This window comes from Centrocercus urophasianus, unplaced genomic scaffold (genome assembly GCF_019232065.1).
Source record: "Centrocercus urophasianus isolate 14NV4802_14NV808 unplaced genomic scaffold, USGS_Curo_1.0 seq_15, whole genome shotgun sequence".
NCBI lineage: Eukaryota > Metazoa > Chordata > Aves > Galliformes > Phasianidae > Centrocercus > Centrocercus urophasianus.
This window is the reverse complement of record NW_024884697.1, coordinates 2,655,889-2,673,154: the sequence shown is the minus strand read 5'-3', so window position 1 is coordinate 2,673,154 and position 17,266 is coordinate 2,655,889. Positions and strand designations below refer to the sequence as shown.

The following is a 17,266-nucleotide window of genomic DNA, read 5'->3' as shown; positions in this document are numbered from 1 at the left end:
TCTCCCCTCTCCTCTCCTCTTCTCTCCTCTCCTCTCCTCTCCTCTCCTTTTTATCCTTTCTTTTCTAGAAAAGGACTCCACATCCCAGCTGAGCCCATGCAGCATTTGGGGGTTTCCAGGAAATGCATGCTAGGAGCCCAATGGAAGGACCAAAAGGAGCACCTGCACCAAGGAGGTTCCTGTCCCCCTTGGTTGCAGTGGGACAGAGCTGCATTCAGCTGAAGGTGTCAGAGGGCCTCCTAAGGCAGCCTATTGCTGAACACCCAACATCACTCAAATCTGGATCTCAGGCCAGGCTTTGGGCCATCACTTCTGTTACTTTTTTGGTGTCTAGGCTAGTCATGAAACTTTGGTATCCACCAGTCCTCACTTTCTCTGAGCTCCTTAAGCCGTGCTGCACTCATTGGTTTCCTCTCATGACTTTTTGGCCAACCCCTAGGGCACATGATGAATGAAGCAAGTCACATTTCTGAGCTGAAAGTCTGACCACTTTAAGATGATGCCCCAGTTGCACAGACATAGGCAATGCAAAGCTTAGTAAGACTTTCTTGCCTGTTCTACACATCCATTGGGATTTTTTCCAAAGCCTTACCAGCAAGGATTTAGATCTTCCTCCTGAACATCCACACTGCATCTCAGATCTCTCCTTCTGCTCAGACTGTTTGTAATTGCTTTGACACATTGGACAAAATTTTTCTTGTTTTTCTTTCTTTCTTTTTTTTTTTTTTTTTTTTTTGGCACAGCAAAGACTGATATGAAGAGAGCATTGTTACAAAGCCAGGGCGGAGATAACTCTTTTTTTTCTTTCTGCCACAAGTGTGCTTCCTTTCAAAGAAAGTCAGTTGGCTCTCAGCTTCTCACGGATGCACTGTGCACCTCAGCAGCACATCAGAGGTGCAGGGCCTCAAAAGAAAAGCTTAAGGGGAGAGACAAGGAAGGAGAGGTGGAAGGAAGGAAAGCCTCAGCAGCTTAGTTTCTCAGCATGGCAAGTTCTTGTTTTTCCTCCTTTGGATCTTTTCCAGGTTAGTCTCTCTATATCCTTCCATTTTGTTGCAAACAAGGTGATGTGGTGAATATAACTTTTGACGGTAACTGTTTGGTTTCTTCTCTAATTATCTGGGTTTAATTACAAAGCTTAGCCAGCTCTGTAGCAGCCTGGAAAGGAGATGAAATATTAACTGGCTTCCGGGATTTTGTCAGAATAGCTGCTCTCTCAGAGCTGCTCTTAGCTTCTTGCATGTATGGTCATGGATCTAAGTTTAAAAACTTAGCTGAAAAATCTCATTTTGCTTCCCATTTTACTGACCAAGATTTGCATAAGCAGAATGTCGGTCTTTGCCTAAACCTTCAAAAAATGATTACTGAAACAGAAAATGAAGCAAAAATCCATACAGTGATGTGAACCATCACTTGATGCTGCCTTCCTAGAGGTGTTCAAGGCCAGGTTGGATGGAGCCCTGTGCAACATGATCTAGTGCCTGATTTAGTGGTTGGCAGTCCTGCATAAGGCAGGGGCTTGGAACTTGATGCCCTTTGAGATCCCTTCCAACCAAAGCCATTCTATGACTTTATGAGTCTATGACTGTTTGAATCTATGATTCTACGAATATCCAAAACCTGCATTTGTAAAACTAGTCAATACCTCGATTCTGTGATCACAAGCACATACAGCTGAGAGTGGATGAACAGTTCCTTTGCAGAGCTATTCATGTGCCATCTCCAGTTCTCAGATGGAAATGAATCACATACATGATGACAACAGAAGACAGTCATTGGGTCTGTATCTGTTCTGTCATGTTATTCTCCATACTTCAAGCCTATGCTTGAATCCAAACCAGAGGGACGCCTAGTAGTAGGCATGACTGAAAGGAAGACATTGGCAATTACATAGTGATTTTTGTATTATTGCTTGTTTGTGTTCATTATGTTCATTGGATTTATCATGCCTGGAGGAGGTTTTTAATTTGTTATCACCTACCAGATTATATCCAGCAGTAGAGGTAATTAACTAACTTTGATGATGTGCGGGGAATGAACCCAGGTTGCTTTTCAAATTAAGCACCGCTGTTTTAGCAGTGGATAATTTCTCCAGTTTGTAAGGTAACACCTTCCAGCAACACCACTGCTTTGGAACAGCTTGCTGGGGTAGAATTGTGTCTTCCCATTTTGAGATATTTTTATTTCCAGCTATTTGTAAAACAGCTTTCCTCCATCTACTCTTTTGGGGAAGAAATGCTAAATGGAAGAAGTATACAGTGGTAAAGGATGTATTCAGGGCCAGATGAAAGGGAAATTGTGTAGATTTCACATAGCTGTGCCTTGTCTCTCTCACCCCATCAGCGAGGTGCTGTGTGGTGAAGACGTAGGGCTCACTTATCTCCAAAATGAACGTGTTGATATTCATCTGAGCTGTAAAGAGCTCTGAGATTTGCAAGTGATAAACTCCATGCGACATTTTCACAGTTTTTGTGAATGGTCTTTTCCATATCACATTTGACCTATTTGGGGATGCTTTTCAACCACTGTATCTTTTAATTTGCATGGCTTTAATTAATAAGAAGTGTATTTCCATTTCCTTATCACTGTGAAGCACAAATGCCCTGCTTATCTGCAAAAGATACAACAATACAGTAAGAGCATATGCATAGGAAATAACTAAAAGACCTAAAAACCTGCAAATACAAAAAAAAATCCAATTGGTAAATGACTGAGAATGGGGAAATTCTGCCCCATTCTGCCCAAGGCCTGGGGACTCTTCTATCAGGAGATGTCTCTACTTCTCCAGGAGCAGAGGAGAACTTTTTTTGGAGAAATTGTACATTTCCCTGCATAATTTTTGTGATTTATATTTCATTAGTACTGTCTGCTTGGATACCTGAGCTTAAAAAAAAGCTCTGCATCTTATTTGCATTGATAATGAGCTAGAAAACAAGAAAACACAAATGTGTCAGATTTTTTTTATAGAAAATATATATTTTACAAAAATTATTGCTACACTGAAATCATCTCCTAGAGTAAATAAGGCAGTTACAATGGTGAAAAATTCAGATAGTTTTCATCCACGGTTGTGAGACAACAAACTGCTAAAGGAAAGAATTTGATACGGCATCAAAGAGGGGCACCTATAGAGATGGTTGGAACATCCTACACTGGGTATTAAAGGCATTCATTTGAATGCAATGAGGCAATAACAAGATTTCTGTACTTAGCAGATCGTAACTATCAACAAACATGACAGGAGAAGGGCCCTCTCTATAATTACTATTGCTCTGACCAGGAGCTGAGGATGCGATAGTGTACAGATGAATAAAAAAAAGTTATCCTGGTAAGTTTACAATGTGTATAGGAAAGAGTTATAGCAGAAGTAACAAAAACGTTACTGATTTGGAAGTAGAAATAGAGATAAGTTGATGTAAGGAAAAAGGAAGTCTTCCAAGTTCGTATTTATGGATAGGCCAGGGTTCTTCATGGCATAGTGACAGCTCCCAAGTAAGATGTTAGCAGACCGGAGTCTAGATTGGAAGTTTCAGTGTTGCAATTTCAGTTATTTAGGGGTGACTGTGCTTTTGCTTTTGGGACCAGAGGGACATGTGTGCCCATGCACTGCTGGTTCCAACAGTATTAGCTTCATTTCATACACTCAAACTGTTCAGCTTGTATTTAGTAGGACCTTAATGACCTACAGTGGCCAGCCTTATAGTATATATGTCAGGGCAGAAAGAAGATAAACCCTTACTCACAGGAGAGAATGTGGCCAGAAAGGGATAATGAAACTGATGCATTTGCTCCGGTGTAGCAAGACTGGGACCTCAGCTAGGAAAGTGAGAAGAAATGGATCTCACTGGTTACCAGCTCCTCACTGATCTTCTGGGCCAGACGTTGTAGGCTAACATTTTTGTTAAACTTTCTTAACAATAAATGACAGCGAGGAAATATGAAATATACTGGATAAAATCTAGAAACACTTCCCAAAATAGGGAGAAAAATCAGATTTTTCCAACACCAAAAGTGACTCCTCATAACATTGAACCACAAATTCACTCTGCATTTGACTCACTGAAGCACACTTATTCAAGATCACTTCAACATGAAAAGTCTGGAATGAGGCATCAGTCTCTGAAATTATATTATGTGGCTTTCATTCACCTTATGCCAAGGAAAGAAGTGAACTTAAGTTTCTCACCATCAATAACAACTCCAAATTCGCAGTCTCTGTTTATTACAGCTCTTTTTATAGGCTTTTACCTATTCTTCAGAAGAAGTATATGCCTTCCTGCCAGTAATTTGAGAATCTGTAGATAGACAAGTTAAGAAGAAAATCTTACAGAACAGTGTCTATATTGGCTGAGATAGCTGACTGCAATGACAGATGGAACTTCAGATTTATAGTCAGTTCCTAATGTTTTATTCCCACTTGACTGCCTCAGGGTAGCTGCTCACTGAACGGGCTACACGATAGGTTTCCTGTCCAGCACACTGGCCAGTTTGAATCTCTTTCTGAACTGTTTGAGTACCATGTGCTATCTTTTTCCCCACTGAACATTTCTGGATGTCATATTCTTCCAAGCAGTTGATGTGATACTGCTGTGCTGTAGTGACAGTGTCTAGCACAGGTTCTATCCAGGAAGATTCATCTTACCTATTGAGCACATGCAATCAGAGAAAGTAGCTCCCTCTGAATAAGGAAATCATCACAAGGGTAGGCATTGACTCCCCTGGAAGAAGAATGAAAGGAAAATGGGGCAGGAGACATGATTCAATTCCTTACTGAATCCTCCACACTGTCAGGGGGAATTTTTTTTACTTTGTGGTCAGGTGTTGGAACAAGTTGCCCAGGGATGTTGTGGATGTCCCATCCTTGGAGGTGTTTAAGGCCAGTTTGGAGGGGGCCTTAGGCATTCTGATCTAGTACTTGATATAACCACTGGCAACCCTGCCTGTGGCTGGGTCACTGGAACTTGATCCTTGAGGTCTCTTCCAACCCAAGCCATTCTGTGATTCTGTGAACACACAGACACAGCTCTGTCTATAGGGATAGGGCCTTGCATGGAAACCTCTATTTCTTTCCTTGCATGATGCATGTGAAAGAATCACAGAATTGTAGAGGCTGGAAGGGACCTCCAGAGATCATCAAGTCCAGCCCTCCTGCAAAGCAGGCCCCCTACAGCAGGCTGCACATGTAGGTATCTAGGCAGGTGTTGACTATCTCCAGAGAAGAAGAATCAAGAGCCTCCCTGGGCAGTCTGTTCCAATGCCTCACTGTTCTTTCTGAGAATTTTTCCTAATATCCAAGCTGAGATCGAATAGAAGACTGTAGCAAACATAACCGAAACTGTAGCTCTAAATCAAACACAAGCACTATTCTGCCATCACATCTAGATAATTCACTCCAGAGAAAATACCCACCCAGGGCAGGAAGTGCAAGCAGGAAGTCCCCCTTATGTCACTGTACCAGATGTTTTCTGGAATAAAATAATAAACATAGCCCATCCCAGTAAGCATAAGGAAAGTTTCACTATTATAAAACACACTTGATCTGAGAAGATGTATTTAAGGCATTCGTTTCAGGAGCACAGGAATCAAGAGCAATATATTCTCAAAGCAAATTGTCTGTAGAACTTTTGTTACGTAATTGTTTTGTGGAGTTATTCTGGTGTTCTGTGGGAGAAGAATCTCTTGAAGAAATGTACCCATAGCATTGGACTTGTAATAATGTTCTTCTTTAGTTTGGTAGATGTATGCATTGTCCGTGTTTATGTAGTAATTGAACACTTCAGTCCAAATTCTGTCCTCAGGAGCGACCAGGAAATAGCAGTAATCTCACTGTGATATTCATGTGTCTTTTTGACAGCGAAATTTAGCTAGTAACCTAAATAAACTGATCAGGTATGTGACTTGAATTCTGTTACTTTAATGAAGAAAAATATATGAGAAATGCTATTAGCAGGACTAGTTGCAAACACAAGTGTAAGGCTACAGTGACTTTATGAAGTTGGCAGACATTGCAGTTTTGCTCTGGCACAAGTATACTAATAATACATGCATAACTTCAATCTTGCTTCAAAAGTAAACTTATACTTGGATAATTTTCCACTTGGACTGAAGCCTTTAATTTTGAGGAGTCCTTTGATGTAACAGTTTGAATTTTCTGTGGAGTTTCTTTGTGCTGGTGAGCTTGTAGTACGCATCAGGACTGCGGTGAGGGAAGAATCCATCTGAGAGAAAAGAGCTGGCATTTTGAACTTGGTACACTGAGAAAATAAGGAGCAGCTGAGGCTTAGAGAGATTTGTTCTAGCTTGTGAATGGGATTTAGGCAAGGTTGTACCCTGCTTATCCATGGAAACAAGAGAGAAAAATACCAATGCAGGAGTCGCTGTTATTTGTCTTGAATCGCTGTGCACATATTAAGAACTGAATTTAGCTAGATTTCCCCCTCCCACCATAGCTTTCTGCAACAGAGCTGTGACACTTGTTTTTTATGTTTTGATGTATAATACTGCTGAAATAGTAGAGAACATGCATCCTCTGGCTTCTGCTTTCAGCTCCCCCGTCTCCTCCTCCCCTTCATACAAGGGGAGGGTATTCGTCAGGGCAACTGTAGCCCATAAAACCCATAGGAAGTTAAATAAAGATATCAATGATTTTTTTTTTTTCACAGCCATTTACAAAAACATCAAGTAGATCTGGCCCTAAAATGGATCCCAACTTCTGACTGCTTGTTAAGGGCAAAGAGAAGAGGGAAGCGTAGCTCTAGTGCATCAGGGTCAGTGGACGTACCCGTATTTATGTAGCCTATGTGACCATAAATTTCTACCTGAGGAATCACAGAACCATCAAATCATTAAGGTTGGAAAATGCCGTTAATATCATCCAGTGGTCTACCTACCACCAACACTGCGCACTAAAGCACATTGCTAGGTACCACATCTCCATGTTTCGTGAACACCTCCAGGGACAGACTCCACCACCTCCCTAGGCAGCCTGCTCCTTTGTTTGACCATTCATTCAGAGAAAAAGTTTTTCCTAATATCCACCCTGAGACCAGGACCATGATGCTGATGTGAGCCTAAGAGATTATTCCTTTTAGGAAATATCTACATTTCTTTTAAAAATTTCAGTGATATTGATAATGCAGTTCCTACCTGCACAACCTCTCTGAAAGATCTGGTTCTGCAGCTGTATGTATATTAAACAACAGCTATGCTTTCACCTCAGAAAAAGGGTTTATTTTACCTTTGGGACTGTGGGAAGGAAAGGGTGGTACCTGATTACTGCCTTTACCGCATCTTTTGTCATCTCTGGAGCAAAACATCTCCATGATTTTTCTGGAACTTTTCTGATCAGAGTAAAAGGGATCTCTTTTGAGTAAAGCAAACAATCACTGTTGTACCTTTGCAATTACTGCACTGGCTAATTTGCTGTACAGAGGTGACATCACTTCTGAGCTAAACTCTTCCGAATTTTGAGAATGTACCAGGACTTCCTCTCATTCTGCCCTTGGATACCCAAGTGCATAACTGAATTTTTTTCTGTCTGGTGAGATGTTGATGGTTTGATGGTTGGATTGGATGATCTTAGTGGTCTTTTTCAACGTTAAAGATTCTATGATTCTGTGTGTACTATCTTCTTTGCACTCTGCATGGCTCAACTTGTTTAGGAAACCTCTGCTGAGGTATGAATACTTCATGGTTCCTACTGATCATAAGCCGCAGTGGTACCAAGATAAACAGTGTAGGATAGCTAATGTAAGACTGAATATTTGTTGGCTCTATGTGAGTTGCTGCACTACCTTCTGAGCTTACAAAACAATGTAATCCAATGTTAATTTGTGCTAACTACTAGGAAAAACATGGAGAGTCTGAAGGAGAAGGGAGGTGGTTTCTCTCTTCACATAGCATGAAGCCAAATCCATGAAATTTTGCTTTAGCAGCCAGGACATGTTTTATGGGAAAAGAAAGGAAGAAAGAGAAATACAAAGAACACAATCCCTCTGATTTCAGCACTTTGGTCTAAAATGAATTTTGGCTGACCTTTGTATTGCATTCTTCCACCCACTGCATATTCCCAGTCAGAACACTGCATTCCCCCCAGTCAGGGAAATAAGTAAAGAAAGTTACACAGAAAGAAACTGATGGATCAGTGATAAACAAGGTGGAAAGATACAGAGAGAGATGGAAGGTCTCTTAGAAACAATCATGAGGTTCTGATGATGACAAAAGGACATCAGATTGTACATGGGAAGAGAGCTTCCAGCCTAACTGGATTCAGAACTGCCTTGTAATATAGAAACAGTTTAAACTGGGCTCTGGTACGACTGAAGAAGAGTGGATGTGACTCTGGGCAGCCTGGTCTATTGGTTGGCAGCCCTGCCCACAGCAGGAGGGTTGAAACTAGATGATTTTTAAGGTCCTTTCCAACACGGGATATTCTATGAATAATGTGTCAAAGCTTCTATAAAAAGATCTCTGGAGTCCCAAGTCATTTAGAGTGGGAAAGGCACAGAGGTTGGTCTTGTAGTTGTCTTGACAAAAGAGGGCATAAATGTGACATCTACAGAAAAGAGTAATGAGATGGATGGAAACACAGGACTTAGCATGATTTCAGTGAAACCATTGAGGCAGAGATTGATGGACCAGAAAAGGAAGGCAGAAGCTGGGGAGCTGCCATGTAGGAGGTATTTCTGCTTTTAAGGTATTTAGCAGGGTAAACTTGAAAATGCAAGGATGTGGAGAAGGCTGAATGGTTTGAAATACCCCTTCTGGTGCTAATTGCGAAGTGTGAGCTGTGTCTAGTGCTCAGGGGGGTAATGCTCAAGTTGTTAGTGTGCCTGAATTTCCTAAATAAGTCTCCTAAATCCTTTGTGCCACACACTTGTAAGGTGTGGTTGTTTGACATAGATTCCATTTGCAGTCTGAGGTTCCTATGTGTCAAATTTGGCCATATTTTTGAGGAATATGTGGTAATACCAGGCACAGAGGTTGCTTCATTCCCACAGATGGCCAGAAAGATATGATAAAAACGATGTACATATAGTCTGCCAGAAGGGATGAGCAAAACGCTCTTTTCCAGCCCAATATTTCCATGAATCTAGGTCCAAATGCATTTATAAAGTTTCCGGATTAAATAAAAATATTAAATGCCTCAACTGCTGAACAGGGTTAAGCCTAGGCATGAAACCACGCCTGCAGAAGGAACAATATTAATATGTCCCATGATGGCCCTTCCCCTTCCTCTAAACTTTTTTAAGTTTTATTTTTATTTTAGTGGAAAGAAAGAGAAAAAGAGCTGTAGGCTGACAGGAAGTTCAGTTCAGAGCATTAGCAGCCGTGCTGGAGCAAGATGGTGAAGTATTTGAGGCAAACTCTAATTGTGTCATTTAAAAACACAAAGAGGTCTGTTAAATGGTGTCTCAAAATCTTACAGGAACTGCTGGGCAAACAAATGAAAGAGCGAAGAAAAGGAGATTTTGTGGCTATATCTCAGCTCAAGAAATCTTTATTTCGTTCGTTGCACTAACTAGCTCTTTCAAAGTGCATGGTTTGAAAAACTAGGCACTGTCGTTTCAAGTTTGGCCTATATGTCTTAGAAGATAGTCAAAGCCTGAAAGATAATATGAATTTAGAACTAATTAAATAAATACAATGGGGATAATTATTTTTCAAGTGTTTCTTTGGAGTCTGTGTGACTCAAGCATTGCAGAAATTGAGTGATGCTGGAAATGAAATTAATCAGAAGCTCCCTAGGAAAATAAGAAAGCAACGCCAACGGCTTGCTTTTAATAACCTGCACCCAAAAGAAAAAATAATTCACAAAAAACGAAAATATGTACCGAAGAGTAAAATGAATAGGTGTGTCTCTTTCCTGTGGGACAGGTGAGGGGAAAAGTTTGCTATGTTTCAAGAGCATATATGATAAGTATTCACGAAAGCTGGAGTTACTCGGTTATGACCTAGCTCCGAAGACAGGAGGATATTCCCAACAGGGATTTGGCTTTTTCTTTTTGGCAAGTCTGCTCTGCTTCTCTTTCCTGTTAACAGAAATAACAAGGGTTTTAGCTTTTAAAATCTTGTCTCTCCAGAAAGAAAAAATCACACTGTCTCCTGGAGAGCAAAAGGTGTTTCTGAAAGAGACTGTCCTTTTGATGGAAGAATTTGAGTTCTTTTTAAAAAATAAAAATTAAAAAAATTAAAAAGCGATGTGGAGTGTCCCTCTCAATCCTCTTTCCAGTTTTAGTGTCACTTTCAGAGCAATGAAAGCCAAGCAGGAAGTGTGGGGTCCCCACCCTGCTATATTTCATTGCTCTTTCAAGCTATCGTAGCTGCTAGGCATGAATACACTGCTCCTAGATTAAGCCCTAAGGTCTGGATTCTTTTCACTGGCACCTGAACATCAGCAGTAGGACTTCTCTACTTCTCTGATTCTGAGTTTCTTTGGGGTAGAGGTAGCGATTCTTGCTAGTGGGGAAATAATGATACCAGGATAGAGTCAGCCTAACTTATTTTAGATGTCTTTTCAGGGATAGCACAAAGTATGTATAGTGCCTGATTTAGTGGTTAGCAACCCTGCCCATGGCAGAAGAGTTGGAACTAGATGATCTTTGAGGTCCCTTCCAACCCAAGACATTCTACCATTTTATGATGTCCCACGAGTACTTACACCTCTTTAATGGGTAAGATGGAAGCTGGAGTGATGAACACTGCAATTGTCTGCATATATTCATGTGGATGTAACAGAGAAGCCCAAGTTTCCCAGCCTATTTATCCCTACAAACATGCAATTGCTGCATGACTTCCCACTTTGGCATTCCTACTTCATGCATTTCCCTGCATACTGCAGATCCACGGGATTAGTCAGGCCAGGAAACGGATCCAGCTGCAAACTCATTTATCAAGTACAGAAAAAGAGAAGGGCCACTTTTAGATTAACCTGTTCCCTGGTCCCATACCCTACACAGATAGCTGACACAGTGGTAGTGGAAGTTTGAGAGCCTGCACTCCGAGATGTGTTGGAAAGCTGTACACAGCCTGCATTTAGGTGCGTTTACAACAGTTGTTAAGTGGCAATGTGAGGATAGCAAAGCACAAACTTCCTGTTTTTAAGGTCCATCTAGATAAGCTTGTTCTGCTTCAGATATTGTAGATCCCATACTAGAATCTGTGGATGACTATTGGCATTACAAACATCCTCCTGTTTTGTGTGATTTCCCCAGAGGGATGAAAACCAACCTTTGAACAATTATAAATCTGTTCACCCATATTAACTCCACCTTAGCTAAATCACTTCTAAATCTGAAAATAGACCTGAGGCTCCTGTCTTGACTTGTGCACAACAAATGCAACAGGAGGAAACCACATGAGCTCAGCAGTGTCCAAACAGCCATTTCTGAATGCTATATATAGAGTAGTCACTGATACACTCAGCTTGCTCTAAATACAGCATCACAAGATGGCCCACAGACCTTTAAAGGGAAATCCCCTATTCCCATGCCTACCATGGGCCCCAGAAAAATCTAGAAGCCTCATTTCTATATGGCAAATGTTTAACCTGGTTTTGCTATGTCTGCAAACCATGGGGAAGGGTTATTCTGGAGAGTACCACCTCTGTGCTGAAGTCAAGTAGTTCCTTGAAGTTTTGGGAGGCTTGTTTGTTGCCAGGAATTTGCTAGTGTACCAACTCCATTAGAGACTGATTGCTTTGCCTTCCCTTACCTTCTCCCTCCACTACCTTTGTGACCCTGGCTGCAAATGGGGTGGCTGACTTTAAAAAGAGGGGAAATTCAACAGCTGCACAAATTCCCCTCCCTTTCCTCCTCCTCCCCTAGCCTCCCACCATTGTAAAACAAAAGCATGAGAAGCTCTGAATGCCGCCCAGAGAGTTTATGAACTTCTTTCTTTGCAAACAGGCTGTTTTTATCTTCATTGAAACAATGGGTGGTACAGGCACCCAAAAGAAAGGTCACTTGAAGGAGTTTGTTACCTTCTCAGGAGGAGTGATGGTGTACTGGCACAGGCTGCCCAGGGAGGTGGTGGAGTCACACCCTGGAGGTGTTGAAGAAAAGAGTAGATGTGGCACTGAGGGACATGGTTAGTGGGCATGGTGGGGATGGGTCGATGGTTGGACTAAATATTCTTACTGCTCTTTTCCAACCCTAATGATTCTACGCTTCTATATGCCTGTTCTTAGTTGTACATATGGGCTGTAGGACATCAGGAGGCAGGGGAGAGAAGGAGAAACCCTATCCATCTCTGTTAGCATCCAGTATTGTATCACTAATAAGGACAGTTCCTGAAAGTTGCAAGAAGGCTGTGAGGTATGTTGAGTTATGCTCATGTTCAGGTCTCCACCATCCATACAAACAGATGTTTGCAGGGTAAGGATCTGTCTTTTTGGTTGGAAGATGCCTGTCAGGAGCTGGGGGAAAGTTCATACCCTTCCTCTGTCATTCCTGATTTCTTTCTGTCTTGGGGAAACTGATCCTCAAATAATGAATTGATTTTGTATGCACAGCTGTGCCTCAAAAAGAGACAAAATTAGGAGACTGACTTCTCAAATCTGGAGATATTAACTTTTCACTTCCAGTTGGTTCTCATTCAGTAATTTGCCATCTTTTTTCTGCATCATGTTTGCATCCATTTTCATTCAGTGAAACGCAGAAGCATCAATTCAACAGGCAGTTGTCTTCAGTGCAGTTCTGCTGACTTCAAGCAGCAGCTCAGTTCTTCCTCTCTCCTTAACCACAACTGATTAAGGATACTAAGGACTTTATTACTTCCTAATATCATCCAGGAAAGATTTCCATATGTTGCGCTATTCACCAGGGTGCCAACAAAGGAGGGTATATGCTGAAAACTGAGTAAGCTGCATTTGTTTTTTTATAGGAGGAGAGGTTGCAGGTGGCCCTTTATTAAAGGATTCATTTCATCCTCAATACCTTACAGTAGTACCCTTTCCACTGGGAATTTAAGCAGACACTATCTATACCTATTGCAGCTGCTTCTTAGTGTTAAATTAAACTGTTGCTATTACAGTGAGCTGCTTCTGGAGCTGAGTGTGTTGTTCCTTAATTGTTTATGGCTGTGAATTTGAGCCAAGTAGCAGTTCCGTAGTGGCAAATGCTGGAGAGATGATCTGGAAAACAGATGTTTGGGCCAAAGCCAAGGTGGTTTCAGGAAAGACAGAGAGAAGCAGGAAGCTGATTATTTGTCTGATTTATTAGACAGAGTGAAGAAATTACTCCAGGGCAGAGCACTCACACAAGGCTGGTACAACACTAAATTTTGGATTTAGACAGGTTTTAGCCAGCTTTTGCAAGGCTTATACAAGCAGCTGTTGGTTTCCTACAGCTAGCACCGAGTGAGCTAAACCTACATGCTTTGCAGCTGGGAGGAAATGCTTGCCTGTTTCATGGTGGCTACCAAACATCTCATGTGGTAGCCTAGTTTGTGTGAAATCCTAACACAAGTTTTGCAGATCTGATACAGTGCAGTGAAATTTCTGAAAGTTGTAACGGCTTGGGAAACATGATCAAAAATACATCTCTGCAATGGAAGTGTTACATGTGAACTGATTGTACCCAGTCAGCCCCTTTGCTCTCAAAGATGAGAAGGAGATTCAGCACATACGACAGAGGGATGTAAAATGAGTCCAGTTCACCATGGGGTGCTGGTTTCTCTCTGTTCTTTTGTCAAGAGTCCAGATAACTGTTTGCATGGAGACACCACTGCCATGGGCACCTAGGATTAAGTGAGATCTGTTCCACATATGGTTTCACAGAATTGCAGATTGTTTGAGACTGGAACAGAGCTCTGGAGGTCATTGTGTCCAACTGCAGTGCTCAGGCAGGGCCTCCTGGACACTGTAGCCCAGGACCATGTCCAAACAATTTTTGAGTATCTCTAAGGTTGGAGGAGAAACCAGAATCTCTTCAGGAAACCTGCTCAAGAGGTGCTTAAGTGCAAAGCCAAAATGAAATATAGCACTAGGAAGCTGGGTTTCCAGCTTAGTTTTTCTTGGTTTTAAATATCACTATTTAGGGACCAGATCCACAGATTTGAACATGTACTATGTAGCACATCTAAACTTCAATTTTTGTAGCAATGCTATTAGTAGAACAATGTGTCTTCACAATTTTAACTACATAATAATGATAATATTCCTGTTATCGAGATTTTTTTCCTACCTAATTTGATCAAATTTCTGTGCTTCTGTCAATAAAGGCAGAAATGTGTAAGTGTAGAGTCTTGCTCCTGGGAAACAATAACTGCAAGTATCAGTACAGGTTGGGACACGACCTGCAGGAGAGGAGCTCTGCGGAGAAGGACCTGGGGGTCCTGGTGGACGACAGGTCGGCCATGAGCCAGCAGTGTGCCCTCGTGGCCAAGGCCAATGGGATCCTGTGCATTAGCAGGACTGTGGCCAGCAGATCAATGGAGGTGATCCTCTCCCTCTGCTATGCCCTGGTCAGGCCTCATCTGGAGTACTGTATCCAGTTCTGGGCTCCCCTGTACAAGAAGGACAGGGATATCCTGGAGAGAGTCCAGCGCAGGGCCACAAGGATTATAAAGGGCCTGGAGCATCTCTCCTATGAGGAAAGGCTGTGTGACCTGAGTCTGTTCAGTCTTGAGCAAAGAAGACTGAGAGAGGATCTTATTGATGTTCATAAGTATCTTAAGTGTGGGAGGCTAAGGGACATGGACAACCTCTTTTCAGTGTGGACAGTGGGTAAGGGCAAGGGAAAACGGCCATAAAGTGGAGTACAGGAAGTTCTGGACCAATATGCGAAGGAAATTCGTCACAGTAAGGGTGATGGAGCACTGGAACTGGCTGCCCAGGGAGGTTATGGATTCTCCTCCTCTGGAGATATTCAAGACCCACCTGGAACCTACCTGTGCAGCCTGCTGTAGGGGCCCGCTTTGCAGGGGGATTGGACTTGATGATCACTGGAGGTCCCTTCCAGCCCCTACAGCTCTGTGATTCTGTGAAATTTCAGCCTTTATGCCATGGACTACTTGTAGTGTCACTACTGTCACTACTGTGCAGTGTCACAAATGTCCCTCCTGTCAACAGTTTACGTTATGATGTGGAATACCTATAACCAAAAATCATAAAACCATGACATCTCCTTACAGAGCTACTTGTACTTGAATATCTAAATGCAAGTGTCTTCCAGAGAAAGTTCATGAGGCACTTGGATAAAATGTGTCTGCAAAACTCTTCAAAGAGATCACATAGGAAGGAGAGTCTTCATATGTTGTCAGTGCATGGATTGTCCTTATGTCAGGTAAAAAAAATTAGGGAACCACCAACAAAGCCTCCTCTTCTCAAATTGCTATCAGACAATAACTGCAGTTTGCTGCACGGGCACCTGTTTGCAAAAGTCTCAGAAAGTGTGGCAGCCAGAGTGCTCAACACTTGTGATTGTTCAGGACAGGATAGTTGATGGTTCAGTCCCAGTGCTAACTGTAGCTGTTTGTCTTCATTTCATAAAACAGGAAGAAGGAGAAAATCTCACCATATCCATGAGGCAAGTGGAACAAAAACCTTCTGAGACTTGGCCATGCACTAACACAAAGTTCATAGAATCATAGAATCATCTGAGTTGGAAGGAACCTTTCGTGGTCGTTCAGTCCAACACGCCTTCGATGAACAGGGACATCTATGGCTAGGAAGTTGTTCTGAATTTCACTGTTGCCCTGGACTTTTGCACTGGTACTGATGGAAACTCGTCACTCCATGTTGCTGGGTAAGAGAGAAGGCACTCAAGGAAAAGACTACATCTTGTTTTCTCAAGTTTTCCTCTATCGTTGATGGTCCTCTTTCCTGTCTACCTGAACAGAAAGTCAAAGATTTAAAGTCAGCCGAACTAGAAGAACTCTTACCCTCATTCTTACATACAAGAAAATCCTTTCCATGTTGTCAACAACTGTGATGACCAGAGAAGCCTCTCTAGCCAAAGACTGAATTTGTGTATCAGGAAATACCATTTACAGGTAAGAAAATGTCTTTCCCAGCAATGAATGTAGATTGTCTGATATGTTATCATTGGGATGGAGCATTTCATATGTAAGAGGCTTGGGCTTGGGCTGCATCCCACCCCACATATTGTTCATTTTTTACTGTTGTAGTTGAACAAAGTATTTGGCAGGTAACAGCTGCTGGTAGTTTATTTAACTTCGGTGGTCCAAAGCTCAGACATCTACAGTGAAGTTCAAAATGTCTCTTGCACTCCATTGTCTGGAAGAGAAGCCAAGAATAATGTGCTTAGAAGTTTGCACAAAAGTTGGGTGGTAAATGCCAGTCCTTGGGTCCAGATGACACAAAGATGAGCACCATCTACAGCAGTTAGTAATTGCTGGATTCAATCAATTTTCTCAGTTGAAGCTCTCAAAGAGCCTGCAGAGAAGACGAACCCAAAGGCGTTGTGTTTCCTAGCATCTTGTTTTTTTATGTTTCTGTTTTCAGCTGCCTAAATCCTGAAATCCTTTTTTTGGCTCCACCCTCTACACAGTATGTTTCATACAAGCTGAATTTTCTCTTTATAGTTTCACTGATGAGTATGGGTCAGCACCCAGTCAGTTGGAAGCCTAAGATTATTTCCATGCTGTATATAAATAGTATGCAGTTATTTCACGGTTTCATGTTCAACTTCCAGGCTTCTAACAGCCTTATATTCCCAAAACCCCTTCTGTTCACACAGCTTACAGCTTCATGAGCACATGACTCAACATAAATTACAACAAAGGTTGTCCGAGCCAAGAAAACCCTGATTTGGCTTCTGTGTATTGTTCTCATTTCTGACAGCTGATGTCGAGTCGCTAGTCTTCAGAGCTGCTATCGTGGGTCTTTCCAGGCTTGCGATGAGTTCAGCTCCGTAATTAAGCTGACAGCTACATTACATTACACTGCACACATTCAGCAGCACTCGGTCAGTCCATCATCTCGTGGGACAGTGGAGGAAGTCAGAGAGCTTCAGCTGGGTGGATAACTAACGGCTGGTCTACTCCTGACTGGTGAAGATAAGAGGCTGGTTTAAAACCAAGGGAATTTTTAGACTCTTCCCAAATATTGCCTTGTCTTTTGTTTGACACAGGACTTGTCATGTCTCCCTTTCTGCGTATTGGTTTATCCAACTATGACAGTGGCCCTTACCTGCCATCACAAGGGGAGGTGATTAACCCTTACTGTGCTGTGATGGTTAAAGAAGCCGTGGAGTCAGGTAAGTGGGGAGGTGTTAAATGTGCACGTGAGCTTTTGTAGGAAACGTGT

At 42.0% G+C, this 17,266-nt stretch overlaps 1 protein-coding gene across 3 annotated transcripts in view; it reads left to right on the top strand.

The window, feature by feature from the left end:
• PRKCQ (protein kinase C theta) overlaps window positions 1-17,266 on the top strand; it is a 48,666-nt gene that overhangs the window by 1,278 nt on the left and 30,122 nt on the right. The window contains exons 2-4 of one of the 3 annotated variants that reach the window (XM_042816090.1): window positions 15,493-15,743; window positions 15,837-15,990; window positions 17,091-17,216. In XM_042816090.1, the coding sequence (XP_042672024.1) occupies window positions 17,099-17,216 (118 nt within the window). In that variant the 5' untranslated portion in view covers window positions 15,493-15,743; window positions 15,837-15,990; window positions 17,091-17,098. Of the gene's footprint in view, window positions 1-837; window positions 1,023-15,492; window positions 15,991-17,090; window positions 17,217-17,266 lie in introns of those variants that run through there. The other 2 variants (XM_042816091.1, XM_042816089.1) reach the window with 2 other exon arrangements.